Genomic DNA, 14,520 nt, shown 5'->3' with positions numbered 1-14,520 from the left:
AGAGCTCTTGCAGCATGACTGACATGTTCTCCACCCAATCAAAGGTTCAGAGAATGAATCTAGTACTGAAAGCATAAACTACAGCTAGCAAGCACTGCAGTGCATACAATGTGGTGAGCTGACTCAAAGAGAGAGAAAGACAGTAGTTGGAACAGTTTTGAACAAATTAATTTCTTCCAAAATGGAGAAGCAAGAGAGAAATTGTCATTATTGTTTTTTAAACTTTCAGTTTTACTTACTTAGCTAACAAATGCAGCTAGCTAGTTTAGCCTACTGAAAACCCCTGCACAAACAGATGCTATGTTAGCTAGCTGGCTATGACTTTCCAACACAACACTGGAACTCTTCCAAGTCAAGATAAGCTTTAGCTTTGTTTAGTGTAGTACTACAAAAACCAGACCCCTTGCGATAGGGTTCCCTAATGTAAACTGGATCTCTTTCCTCCATTGGAAAAGCCTATAAGACTGTCCCACTGTAGCTACTCCATGTTTTTTTTAGGAAGCCATGGTTGGTAAAGCAGGACAACTAAAAAGCTTCCTGTTTGAAGCTTGCTCTGCCCCCCGCTGTGATGTCACACCAATCTGCACGGGTTTATTTAGTAACAATAGTTTTGACTTCGTGTCGTCAGACCAATAAATAAACGCGTCAGGATTAAACTGACCCAGTTTATATGATTTGCCACTCTTTCTGAATTGACGCCATGTAACAACGTTCCAGAAATAAACTATTGGAGTTAATAAACAATTGAACTAAATTAAATTATCCCTAGAGGGAAATGCCACCAGCATAATCCAGGCATGGAGATAATGTCTCATATTAGCCTACAGATGGTGTAATGTGTAAAGAAAGAACGGGTTGTTATGCCTAAACGCCTTCCCAACTCGAGCTCTCGTCTCCTAAACCTGCCTGCCTCGTCCAAACGATGGACCGGGGGTAGTTTTATCACCACTGCTGTTGCGGGTTATCTACCATTTTATCGGTAGGAATCAACATTAATCGCGGGACATGCGCGTCATACCAGTGCGTCAATTGGGACGGTTGGCTACTATCGAGTTGCTGTTGCGTGACTGACAGCGGCAGCTGAATGCAGAATCTTCTCATGGGACCTGGGCGGCTATGGTGGTGCGCCTGCCTGATCTGGAACGGGGCAATGTGAAGAGCTCACATACTTTTAGAAACTAGATGACAGAGCAACACTCTTCCTCTGGCAGCTGCGATCATTCGGGATGAGAACTGTCACGGGCGGTCGCCTTCTGTTTAGGGGACGCACATGAGAACAGGAAATTAGCCTATAGATTTTAATCAAGAGGAGGTAGCTAATCTGCTTAATCATTGGCAAGTGGTCCCGCGGTGAATAGTAGGCTATGGGATCACTATGTTGTCCCGAAAAGGACTGGTCCCTGACGACTACTTGCTGACCCGCTTGGCTGAGGATGTCCAGCAGCCTAAATTCAAGGGGAAAGCGCGGAAGGCTCGGTTCGTTGCCAAAAATGGAACTTGTAATGTGGCCCACACGAACATTCGCGAACAAGGACGGTTCCTACAGGATGTTTTCACCACTTTAGTGGATCTAAAATGGCTTCACACACTTATAATTTTCACCATGTCGTTTCTATGCAGCTGGCTGCTGTTTGCGATGGCGTGGTGGCTCATTGCCTTTGCACACGGCGACCTGGATCAAAAAGGTGACGACTTTGTCCCTTGCGTAACGGACATCCACTCCTTCTCCTCCGCTTTCCTTTTCTCCATAGAGGTGCAGGTGACCATCGGATTCGGTGGACGCATGGTGACAGAGGAATGCTTGTCCGCCATAGTGGTCCTCATCATTCAGAACATCGTGGGCTTGCTGATTAACGCCATCATGCTGGGGTGTATATTTATGAAGACCGCCCAGGCGAACCGGCGCGCCGAGACGCTGATCTTCAGCAAGCACGCTGTCATTTCCATCCGAAATAACAGGCTCTGCTTTATGATCCGTTTAGGGGACCTGAGGAAGAGCATGATAATCAGCGCCACCGTGCGGATGCAGGTGGTAAGGCGTAGCACCACTCCGGAGGGCGAGGTGGTCCCTCTGGACCAGATAGACATTCACATGGACAACCCCGTGGGGACCAACGGTATTTTCCTGGTGGCCCCTCTTATCATATGTCACATTATCAACAAAGACAGCCCGCTCTATGAGCTGTCACCAGCGGACTTACAAAAGAATGACATCGAGGTGATAGTGGTGCTGGAGGGGGTGGTGGAGACCACGGGGATAACCACCCAGGCCCGGACATCCTACCTGTCCGAGGAGATACTGTGGGGGCAGCGCTTTGTGCCCACTATAACCGAGGAAGAGGGCACGTACGCGGTAGACTACTCCAAATTCGGTAACGCGATTAGAGTACCGACACCCAGCTGCAGTGCCAAGAAACTGGATGAGGACGGAGGCATCGCCAGGTTTAAGCTGCACGAGCACTCCACCCCTCGGCCGTCGGTGAGAAGGCGGCAACTCTCACTGCGCATCAAGCGTCAAAGCACCATCAGCCCACTAGCCTAAACATACAACTTTAATCAAAAGGAGTGGATAGTGCCAATGCATTTTGTATATGAAATTGAGATTTTTATTACCAGCATCATTTTCATGGATATTTTTGTAATGTTACAGAAATGCTGTTTATTATGTCCAATGATGTTCTGATTCTGGGCTCTGGGACCCAAAAGGTGTGCATGCATGTTCTAGCCCAGCACACACCTTCAACCAAGGACTATATGTTTAAATGAATCCAGTGTTGGGCTAGAACAAAACCCTGCACACCCTGTAGTATTAAGTCAGGACCAGGATTAAGCATGGTAGCCATGTGCCCCTACATACTGCAATGTTAAATGTACTATATTACCTGAAAGCGTTAGGTGATTTTAGGGGCCTAAACATCCTGCCGTTCTATCAAACCCAGAACATGCACGTATCAAATACCTTATACTCAGGGTGCTCAATGAAAACATATGAATTATGAAACGCAGTTGGATAGATGTGTAACATTATACAAAGCTATGCAATTATCCAGTTTGAAGGCACAGGCCAGCGTGTGTGTGTGTATTAGACTGGTGCCCAACACTCCTCCCGGACAACTGGGCTCCTTGCAGGCTTTTCATCTGACCCTGCATGAAAACAATAGCAGACACTGTAGCCCTTCGAGGACTTGACCAGCGCTGATCTACATAATGATGCTCTTGTATGGTAAAAACATATTGTCTTATGCAAAGCTTGACATGGAAATAAAGGAATGCCTGTTGACATGTACTGTACAGTATGTGTGTGTTTGCGTGGATGATATGCAGAGGAGAACTTCCTTGAAAAGTGACCTGTTTTCCTTGTGAAGTTACTATGCCACACATCTACTTAGTCATCATCATCACGTTGACAGAAGACAACATGAGACCGAGCGGCATTTGTCTTTTATTCGATTATTATCCGCAGAGTTTAAAATATTAAATTGCTTTTAACTTAGTTAATTAAAATACATAAAAATTAAAGCCAGAACTGAACCACCCTGCAAAAAAAATATATATATAAATAAACTATAAACCCAAATCCTCCTTGATACAGAGGCTATGTCTGACGGATTCAGCTTGCCACTCTCTGTACAGTGAAGTTGAAGCAGACTGTGCATTTGTCTATACATGTGTAAGGATGCCATTATTTTTCATGAACTAGTTTCATCTTTGATAATAATACAAATAAAAAAAGTACATTTGAAAGGGAAAATATAAACCAAAAGGGGCTGGGGGGGGGTCAAGAGACTGTGGGGCTTGTTCCACAATACAGAACAGCAAACGGACCAACCCCACACGTATCCTCTCTCCTCCCTTCTCTTTGGGGGTGCAGACATAACCAATGTCTTTGTCCTTCTCCTGTGCTGCTGCCGCTGTACCGTACCCACAGCAAACAGCTCTGTTCCCTGGGGAAGAGGTCTCCACTTTCCCCTGTACTCAAATAATGGGAACCCGTTTGTCTTGTTGTAACATGTCCGGTCAGATTAAATATCTAATATACAGTCTTCTCTATGTCCCTGCTTGTGTGGCAGTGCCACCCTGTCTATACTGCCCTCTATGGGTGGCCACTGGGATGGAGCTGTTAAAGAGAGGTACATCAGGCGATGACCTGACTAGAGTAATACCAGAATGACAACTAATATTTAAGGGACTGAGAGAAGTTTTGTGGACAGAGAGAATGAGAAAAATAGAATACTTCTCTCTGGCAGCAGTGACTTGTGTTCTCTCAGGTCCTGAGTAGGGAAGCACTTGAATCAGCCCAAGATTAACAACCCAAACAGTGATTGGCTAGTATTGCCCACCAGGCAGTTACATGGCGGCTCCCTATAGGCCAGCGTAGTGACCGTTCCCCTTCAATCCTCCCACCACTAAGGGGGAGCAAAGAGCCAACGCAATAATAAGAGTCGCCTTTCCTCCACACAATAACAACACTGTACAAATAGTATGTTCAAGCAAAGCAGAGCCACCGTCCTGAACTATACTTTAGGCAGAGGACAGAGGGAGGAAAGGGCAAAAACAGACATACTGTCCTCAAATGAGAAAAATAAAATAAAAAATATAATAAAAATCAAATAAAACATTACACACAGTTTGTTCCTAGGTTAAATTGTAGAGCAGATGGGAGGGATTTGCCCCTGGGAGGAACATGCCGACGACACCAATTCCTGTTGGCATGACAACACCCCCCCCCTACCCCCCCAAAAAACCCTCCCCCCCCCCCTGGATCCTTCCGGCTGGCTGGCGTCATAGCGAAATATAAGGGTAGTGGAAGGTCTCCAGGTACTGAAGCCAGAGGCCTAGGAAGGGGCCAGGCATTCTGTTTCCACATCTCTCCTCTATCTTTATCATCTACCACCTCCTTCCCGGGGCTGCTTCGTGCGGCGACCCCTGCTCATCTCTCCGTCACATGGTTGTGTGAGGAGGGAGAAGGGGCCGAGGTGGGGGAGGAAGGGGCGGCCGGTGCTGGGGGTGCGGGAGCGCAGAGGATTTCGGACAGGTCGTCCATGATACAGGTCTCCTTGGGGTCGACCAGGTTGAATTCCCTTATGAAAACAATGAAATGTGCGTACAGAGTGTTCAAGTGGCCCTGTAGATCCAGAGCGACTGTCTCCTTAAAGTGCGCCCAGAAGAGGTGAGCCAGGACGTGGAACAGATACCGGCAGATCTTCTTTACCAAAGACTCAAACGCGTTGGGGAACTCCTTGCCTGCACGGAGAGACAAGAGGAGAGGAGAGCAAGTTTAGAAATAATTTGGTGCTAGCATTACCATTCTGATGTAAAAAAAAAAAAGAAGCTATTATCACATTGCCAAGACAGCTATGAAGTGCCAAAAAAACAAACATTCAACACGTTACTTAATTGAAGACAGTAGAGGGCAGCAGTTGCACAGTTCAAAGTCCAGCTTCAGTTTGATGTCAGAGAACCAGGGAGAGGCTGCAGTGCTGCAGACTGACCACCGCGTGGCGCTGCGGGCGTGGACCAGAGCTTAAACTCACCGTATTTCGTAGGAAAGATGTCGTCGTCTGTGACCAGCTTCTGCACCAGACTCATGACGAAGTCGACGTACTGAGGTGCAGTGCACTTTGTCTTCTTCCCCCTCTCGTCATACCAGTAGTATATTCTGGACACAAACAAGACAGTTGGTCATTTTTCTACTCCATTACCTCCATATAAATAATAATAATAGCCCTTTAGCAGCCGCTTTTATCCACAGCGACTTACTGACATGCGTGCAAACATTCTCCGTATGGGTGGCCCCAGGAAATAAACATGTGTGCTTTGAAATGTACGAGATTCAGGCTATTATTACTTCACCTAGTATGTTATCGCTGACAAGTCATCTGATCTTGAAAAGGAACAACCCGATAGGTTCAAATCACTACATTTATTTATATATATATTTATATCATACTGTGAATCATCTCGGTTAAAGAATGTGCACCAGGCGAGGCAGCTTCCTTACACTGCATGGTGTGCTTTTCCAGAAACTAAAAACGGCTGAATCAATTCACATCATCATGCTGAAAGATGATGAACACACAAACCCCTATGTGAAAGCCTACACATTTCACAGCATTTCCTCATCTCCAAACAGGACCGTGGACAGTCAAAAAAATAATGTTTTTCATGAAATTGGATGACATTCGGATGAAACCAGATCAAAGTATGAAAAATGACTGTTGCTCCTACATTGATAAAGTTTGATCATATCGGTCCCCTCCCCCTGTTAAAAACTTGGATTCAGGAGGTGGAATTATTAAAGGGGATAGGGTGTGACTGTTCGGGACCTTTCACCCAACGTGTTGAATGACTGAACTGTGTGTGTGTGTGTGTGTGTGTGTGTGTGTGTGTGTGTGTGTGTGTGTGTGTGTGTGTGTGTGTGTGTGTGTGTGTGTGTGTGTGTGTGTGTGTGTGTGTGTGTGTGTGTGTGTGTGTGTGTGTGTGTGTGTGTGTGTGTGTGTGTGTGTGTGTGTGTGTGTGTATAGACCTGCCAGACAGACCTCCAGCCCAGTGAGGAAGCAGCCAACTCCACCACCTTCTAACATAGACATGTTTGCATATTTCCATTCCAGTGGTCTTAACGAACCCCCCTGCCCGTTTCCTTTCCAGATCGGGACGAATTCCCTGCAGTCTCGGAGTAACGCGACACTGACACCCCGCCCGTCATGTGTTAGCAAGGTCAAATTGCAAGTCGGTGAAGTCACCAAACAAAAAGATAGCATGGCTACCATGGACACACGCAACCTGGGTATACTGTACCGGCGCTGGAGCTAGTCGGCTACGCGAGCTAAGAGGGGTCAGATACCGCACAACACATCGGCATGACCAGGCGCCACAAAGAAGAGAACTCACAGGGAAGGCCCATCTAGGAGTGAGCAAGGACAAAGCTAGCGCGGCTAAAGCAACAGGGAAAACAGAGCTCTACAGTAGTATAGCCATTAGCTGATAGGCTGTCAAAACTAGAGGGGTTACGGATCCCGCGCAGGCTCCAAATGAGCCATAGAGCAGAGATGGCATGGTCTGTGGGATTTACAGAGGTCAAGCTACAAACAAGGCAAATAGCATGGGAACGAAAAAGGGTTTGACTGAAACCCAAAGCAAGAAGCTGTAGCAGTAGAGGTGAGTGAACGAGCAGAATCCCATAAGCACAAGACATTGAAAAGGCGTCCTTTTTGGGGGGGGTGAAAGGTTCAACCAACTCTCCAAACGGGGACGGTTGTGTTAACAATAGCAGCATAGCGTGGTCTCGGTCTGGCGGGCAGTGGGGCAGACGTTACAGATCCTGAGGAATGTAGAGCGTTCAGATAACTGACCCTGCAGGAGGGCCCTACTGACCACAAGACAAGCTCCAGGCCAGGCCCCACACTGAGGAGAGTACACCACTAAACACGCACCATATACAGACAACTTTACAAAGACTGGCAAACATGCCAAAAAAGACAGACGTCATCAGCCCACAAGGAAAAAAAACACCCACACACCAACACACCCATTCACCCACCCACATAAAATGGGCATAAGACTATCAAGTGGGCCTGTTCCCATAGCGCATGGAAAGTTTTTCTCCTAAAATAGCACATTTTACAGTGCCTGGGGTAGGGGGAATTGACTGACTTTGTGTTGTGGGGTGGGTGAGTGCCAGCCAGGGAGGCAGGAAAAGGGCGGGGTGCCGCTACTGTGGCACACCATTAGACTGACGGGCTGCACGTCTCCACAGCTGTTACAGCCTACTACAATCCTCCTTAGAAACACTGGGAGAATTCGGGTTTATGGGGTTTGCGTATTGGAATATTTAGGGCTGTCCCCTGGAAAAAAATATATATATATTGTTTTTTCGACCAATCAATCAGTCGACATTTTAAAACATGTATTTTTCCATATACAGTGCATTCGAAAAGTATTCAGACCCTTTAACTTTTCCCACATTGTTACACTACAGACTTATGATAAAAGTAATCCATTTTAGAATAAATCTACACACAATACCCTATAATGACAAAGCGAACACAGGTTGTTCGAAATAAAAACATTTTTTCCATAACTATTCAGACCCGTTGTTATGAGACTCAAAATTGAGCATCCTGTTTCCATTGATAACCTTGATGTTTCCACAATTTGATTGGAGTCCACCTGTGGTAAATTCAATTGATTGGACATGATTTGGAAAGGCACACACATGTCTATATAAGGTCCCATAGTTAACAGTGCATGTCAGAGCAAAAACCAAGCCATGAGGTCGAAGTAATTGTCCATAGAGCTCCGGGACAGGATTGTGTCGAGGCACAGATCTGGGGAAGGGTACCAAAACATTTCTGCAGCATTCAAGGTCCCCAAGAACACAGTGGCCTCCATCACTCTTAAATTGAATAAGTTTGGAACCACCAATGATCTTACTAGAGCTGGCTGCCAGGCAAAACTGAGCAATTGAGGGAAAAGGGCGTTGGTCAGGGAGGTGGCCAAGAACCTGATGGTCACTGACAGAGCTCCAGTGTTCCTCTGTGGAGATGGGAGAACAGCATCATACTGGGGCGATGTTTTTCAGCGGCAGGGAGACTAGTCAGGATCGAGGGAAAGATGAACAGAGCAAAGTACAGAGAGATCCTTGATGAAAACAGGTCCTGAGTGCTCTGGACCTCAGACTGGGGTGCGAAGGTTCACCTTCCAACAGGACAATAACCCCAAGCACACAGCCATGACAACACAGGAGTGGCTTTGGGACAAGTCTCTGAATGTCCTTGAGTGGCCCACTCCGAGCCCAGACTTGAACCCGATCAAAACGCCTGTGCAGCGACGCTCCCCATCCAACCTGTCAGAGCCTGAGAGGATCTGCAAAGAAGAATGGGAGAAGCTCCCCCAAATACAGGTGTTCCAAGCTTGTAGCATCATACCCATGAAGAGTCAAAGCTGTAATCGTTGCTAAAGATGACTCAACAAATTACTGAGGAAAGGGTCTGAATAGTAATGTAAGTTTGATATTTCAGTTTGCAAACATTTCTAAAAAACGTTTTTGCTTTGCCATTATGGGCTGTTGTGTGTACATTGATGGGGGGGGGAACAAGACGGTGCACTGCATATGGACGATTTAACAGTTAGGATTATAGACCTAATCAAGTCTGTGTACACAAAAATCGACATAAAAACAAAAAAGTTAATATTTTTTGTGGGGGCTATTTCTCAGCCATCCTCACGCACTGTTGCACCTACAATTACAACACTAATCTAGTGAGCACCATTGGGAGTTCTGCCAAAGCAAAACATTTGATTGGTTTGACGTGTTGCAAGGCATCACTGAATTACACCGGGTCTCCACCCCTATTTGGCTATTTTCTTCTGCCATGAACTTCCCCAGGCTTCCCCGTTCTCGACGAAGCTACCTGACAACAAATCTGTCACAGGCCTGTCATTCCTCAACGGCTTCTCCATTGTTTGCTTTCTCTCTACCACTTTCATTTTTCACCGTGTGTGTGTGTGTGTGCCCGCATGCGTGCAAACACACATTTGTAGTGTGGTTTAGCCTAAATGTGGGGGATCTGGTTTTTCCAGCCGTAAGTACACACAGGCGAGGAGGGCCTCTTTCCAAAGACAAGGGCTCCACACATGAAAACAGCACCCCGCCCTGACAGGGCCAACTCGTTGGGTGAATACTTAGTCAACCTCCTCCCCTCTCTTAGACAGGGATGAATAGACCTCCATGTTATGACGGTCTTTGACTCCGACTACTGTAGGTGTAGACTCTGTCTTTGTATGGGGGGGGGATAGACAAACTGTAGCTGTAGATAGGTCTTTGTACAGAGTAAAGGCATTCCTTTATGAACAGCTACGGCTGTAGGTGATTTTTTAAATTTAAATTTAAGACTCTGTTTGGTGACTTCTGAGCTAAAGCCACCAGGGGATGTATGTATGGTATAGTGAGGACTCATGTCATGGCGCCCATGGAAAGTCCTACATATTCAACTGGATTTTCTGAGAGAGACCAGAACTATTAGCTAGACAGGCCCCTCTAGTTTACTTGGTGGTGGAACACAATCAAAAATAGTCACATTTCCATCAGCTTCTCAGAACCATTTGATCTTGGACCTCCATCTAGGACCTCTGTGCTCTAAGAACAGAGACCTCACTCTGCACCAGTCCAGCTAGGAACGCCAGGCACCTCAGAAAGGCTGATGCGATTTGAGAACGCTCACAGCGAAATCTACATTCCGACAGTCTCTCACTAGTATTAGATAGCTCCACAGCCCTCCACTTGACAAAACAGACAGAGGGGGAGAGACAGAGCGAGAGAGAGTGCGCGAGAGAGAAGGAAGACTACAAAATGGAAAGTCGGGGGTAACCGAGCGCAGCCCTGCGGTCAGAAAGCTCTGCTGCTATCAAGACATGGGTCTGTATAATGGGATGTGAGACTTCTGATAAATAACCCAATGGTAGGCCAGAGCACTGATGAATAAACCAATGGTGGGGGGGACTTACGTGTTACAGGCGGTCATGGCTTGACAGGTGTCCCCTGTGCAGAACTCGGAGATGGTGCTGTACTGCAGGTTTATAAGATTGAAGAAGGTCGTAGCTGAAGGGAGAGAAGAGGAATATTATCATGTATAATATCATTATCACACTCCACAATGAGCCTGCTCCAGATCTAGCCTTGGTTAAGTAGCCGACACGCAATAAATTCATTCCAATAGAGCCCCCGCTATGTTCATGTACAGACAACATTTCCATCAGTACTGTACATGTTCAGCCCCAGGTATTAAGTAGACAGACACAGACCGACAGACCGACCGACCGACCGACACAGACGGACCGACACAGACGGACCGACCGACCGACACAGACGGACCGACCGACACGGACCGACCGACACAGACCGACCGACACAGACGGACCGACACAGGACCGACACAGACAGACCGACCGACACAGACAGACCGACCGACACAGACAGACCGACCCGACACAGACAGACCGACCGACACAGACCGACCGACCGACACAGACCGACCGACCGACACAGACCGACCGACCGACACAGACCGACCGACCGACCGACACAGACCGACCGACCGACCGACACAGACCGACCGACACAGACCGACCGACCGACACAGACCGACCGACCGACACAGACCGACCGACCGACACAGACCGACCGACACTGACCGACCGACCGACACAGACCGACCGACCGACACAGACTGACCGACACAGACCGACCGACACAGACCGACCGACACAGACCGACCGACCGACACAGACACCGGATTTTGGAGGTGCTGTTGGCTCCATTCATGACCAGCATTTTAGCCCCAAGGTAACATCTCCGTACGTTTCTCATGCGTCCTCTTCGCCACGTTCGTTTGTAGCCAACCATACGTAACATAGAACTATACGGACAGGGGTCAGGCCTTGTTGCGCAACTCCCTCATTTCACGTCAAAAAACGAAAGACAAAAAAAAAAAGGGGGGCTCTTTGCATCTCCCTCTGGGAGCACCTGACAGGTTGCTCAGTCTCCAAAACAAGCCCTGAGAGAAACAAAATAACCCCTGTGAAGTCCCCCACACACAACGCCTGACGAAACAACCCACAACCGAGAACGTAGGGTGTTACAGGGCTTCACAAACCCATAGAGACTATGCCTAAACTATCAATATATAGTTTATTGTATAGTGGAGAAGGCAATGTATAGAACAGGCAGTGGATTGTAAATAGTCTGGATGGAATATTCTGCTGTCTCAGCCTGCAGGTCATTACAGTGGTTCAGACACGTCCGGAGGAAACGTCTAAGACGGAGATGCCTGGAACCCCAGAGTTAACATTGTTCTTATCGAGCCATTGTATGTGGGAAATTTCTTTTTTTTCCCCATTTTAACGTGAAAAATCAGAGCATGTCAAACTAAAACCGATGATTTCAAAGTTAAACAAACCCTATAACTCTTTGTACAAGGACTATAGAGAAGAATTTCCACAGAACATTTGACAAAAACTACATTGCATCTGAACTGTTCTTCGAGTCAAAGTTTGGTAACAGAATCGAGGCCGAAACAGCACAAACCGTCTCATACCATAACCTGTTCTGCACCGTTCTTCCAAGTAAATGTGTTCTTTTGTTGTAAAAATTTTCAGTGGAAATCGCTAAGTAGTCATTGTGCATATAGTTATATGGTTTGTTTAAAATCATTGTTTTTTTGTTTGACATACATTTTAAAGTACAAAATCGGTCTGTCACTGTTACCTTGGAATTGCCCATAACGTAAAAGGCTGCACCTGGAGATAAATGTCTTAAGGATTTAGCTGCAGTGCAGTGCCTTTACTGAACTCACGTTCAAAGAGAAGACACACTCTGGTACGGCAGAAATCCAGATGCCTGAATACTGGAGGAAACCTTCAAGTAAATCTGTCAAGTGTTTCGCTTCTCTGAAAACTATGTTGCCGTTTCTGGAAAGACGAGAGGGAGGCTCAACACGACCCCCCCAAAATATGTTCTCTCAGCGTGTACGCTGCCGACTCACTGTTGCTGGCGAGCCATTCGTTGAGGTCCATCTCCCTGGGCAGCATCACCAGCTCTTTCAGGTCGAAGTCGACCACCCGTACTTTCGTGAACTCCACCTCCAGATACTGCTTCTTCTCTTCCGCTGGCGGCTTCTTCCCATTGGGCTTCGTCTTAGACTTCCTGTAGGGGACAGGAAGAGAAGGGAGGGGGGGCAGGTTAGAGCGAGGCACAGAGACAGTCACAGACGACATTTTAACTCAGTTTGGCAAATTAAAAAAGGTAGATACCGTATCTAGCTAGTAGCCATTACATTACAGAGGGTTGTTTCGTACACATAAAATTAAAAACTGAGCCGTATCACCCTGGCCTGAGTGTGTTATGTGAATCGCCTTTAGCAGACAACCTTGTGTTTCACACTCGCACACAGGTCGGTGCCAGGGTCGCCATGTCTCTCCCGCCGTGGGGTTTTGAGCCCGCTAAAAAAAAGGGCCGTGCACCCAGCATCTGTACAGAGAGAATTCTGTTCCTGTGCCTGACCCAAGGCATGACCCCTGGCCTCCCGTAAGGGCCAGTTACACACAGCTGGCCCGCCCGCAGCGCCTTGTACTTCCAGCGCTACTTTTAGCACAAGTCTGTCATATCACACCATCACTACACTTCCAGGGCCGTAACTCTCAGCCTTCCCTCACCCAAACAGCTAGTCCACTGATCTAGGGGTTAAAGGTTGAATGAGTTGAGTGAGACTAGCCTATTTCAGACAAAAGCAGGGCCTGGGGACACCGCAGACCTGGCTCGATTTAAGCAACAACGATTACGGCACTATTTTCTTGGGGATTTCACAGAGCTTTAACCTCGACTGAGTTTCAGCGGCCCACTTTAGAAGGCGACCGGCGTTCTAACGGCTCAATTCCTCGCTCCCTCCTTTTTAATCATCTACCTCCCTCCACATCTTCATTTCATTCCCTCCCTCACTCTCCCTCTCTCTTCAGGCTGTCTTATTACAGTGTTTGGGTTTGTTTGAGGACAGGGGAGTTCCACTTTACTCCATGAATTTATTGTGCCCCTGTTGACCCTCGTTTAAACTACCCCACCCCCCTCCTTCCCCCAGCTCTCTCCACACCCTCTGTTTAAACACAATGTGCCCACCCTCCGTGTGCTCTTGGCTCTAGCCTTTCCTTCCCACTCCCAGATCCTGATTCCCGGACAACTGACACCAGTCCAGAATCAGGAGAGAGAGAAAAAAATAAAAATTAGAGCGGCCATAAAACACTCCAGTCTTTTCAGCGGGAGCCGTGCAGAGGGAAGCCAACACTCAAGACGACTGCTACTTTGCTTTCCAAAGAGGGAGAAAACAGAGGCTGCCCACAGGCCTAATCAAGTACTTTCAGAAAGAGAAAGAAAGGCTGAGAAAAAAAAAGTGTGGACATTACTCCCTCACATATCCATGGAAATGACTAAAACAGATTTACAAAACATGACAGACCTCTGTGAGACCAGGGGCTTCTTGGGACTGAGTAACACTGCTCAGAACCTTATGCTTTGGGGGACTAAAAAGTTACCTCTAACTTTTCCCTTCCACACACAGACATGCATTTAAAAATAAAAAATAAAAATTAAGACAGAGGAAAGTACCGTACCTACTATGTCTATAAACGTTCACTGACAACATCTCCTGTTTGAGGACATTTAAGACCACCCTCCACTGTCTGACTTGAGTGTCATGAGGACTAGAAGGCTGTAGATCTGAAAGGTGAAAAGACGAAAGGACCTCAGCAGACCGGGCTGGTCTCTGGTCAGCGTTACTACTGGAACAGGATGGCGTGTCCAGCTGGTCATGCAACGAGAGGGAGGGGAGCTACAGCAAGCTGCAAGACTTCCAGAGAGGGGAGCGATAGACAAAAAGGGGGATAGAAGATGGAGACTAAAGGTTCGACAGAGCCAACAGCTGTGAGATCCAGTCAGTCAGTCAGCCAGCCAGCCGACAGTTCCAGTTTTGA

At 47.2% G+C, this 14,520-nt stretch overlaps 2 protein-coding genes across 5 annotated transcripts in view; one reads left to right on the top strand and one right to left on the bottom strand.

The window, feature by feature from the left end:
• Nucleotides 1-939: 939 nt before the first annotated feature.
• LOC124039211 (ATP-sensitive inward rectifier potassium channel 11-like) lies at nt 940-3,368 on the top strand. Its single transcript, XM_046355119.1, has one exon. The coding sequence runs from the start codon at nt 1,376-1,378 to the stop codon at nt 2,540-2,542; it is 1,167 nt and encodes a 388-aa protein (XP_046211075.1). The 5' UTR covers nt 940-1,375; the 3' UTR covers nt 2,543-3,368.
• Nucleotides 3,369-3,429: 61 nt separating this feature from the next.
• LOC124039219 (MOB kinase activator 2-like) overlaps nt 3,430-14,520 on the bottom strand; it is a 112,887-nt gene continuing 101,796 nt past the window's right edge. For all 4 annotated transcript variants that reach the window (XM_046355146.1, XM_046355132.1, XM_046355138.1 and 1 more), the window contains exons 2-5: nt 12,543-12,703; nt 10,507-10,600; nt 5,535-5,659; nt 3,430-5,244 (exon numbers count right to left, since the gene is read on the bottom strand). In XM_046355146.1, the coding sequence (XP_046211102.1) occupies nt 4,931-5,244; nt 5,535-5,659; nt 10,507-10,600; nt 12,543-12,703 (694 nt within the window). In that variant the 3' untranslated portion in view covers nt 3,430-4,930. The remainder of the gene's footprint in view (nt 5,245-5,534; nt 5,660-10,506; nt 10,601-12,542; nt 12,704-14,520) is intronic.

The sequence above is a fragment of the Oncorhynchus gorbuscha genome, linkage group LG01 (genome assembly GCF_021184085.1).
Source record: "Oncorhynchus gorbuscha isolate QuinsamMale2020 ecotype Even-year linkage group LG01, OgorEven_v1.0, whole genome shotgun sequence".
Taxonomy (NCBI): Eukaryota; Metazoa; Chordata; class Actinopteri; order Salmoniformes; family Salmonidae; genus Oncorhynchus; species Oncorhynchus gorbuscha.
This window is presented reverse-complemented; position numbering and strand designations above follow the sequence as displayed.

Excerpts from the sequence above, each read along its gene's own strand:
- LOC124039211 (XM_046355119.1), top strand. The coding sequence starts at position 1,376 with ATGTTGTCCCGAAAAGGACTGGTCCCTGACGACTACTTGCTGACCCGC.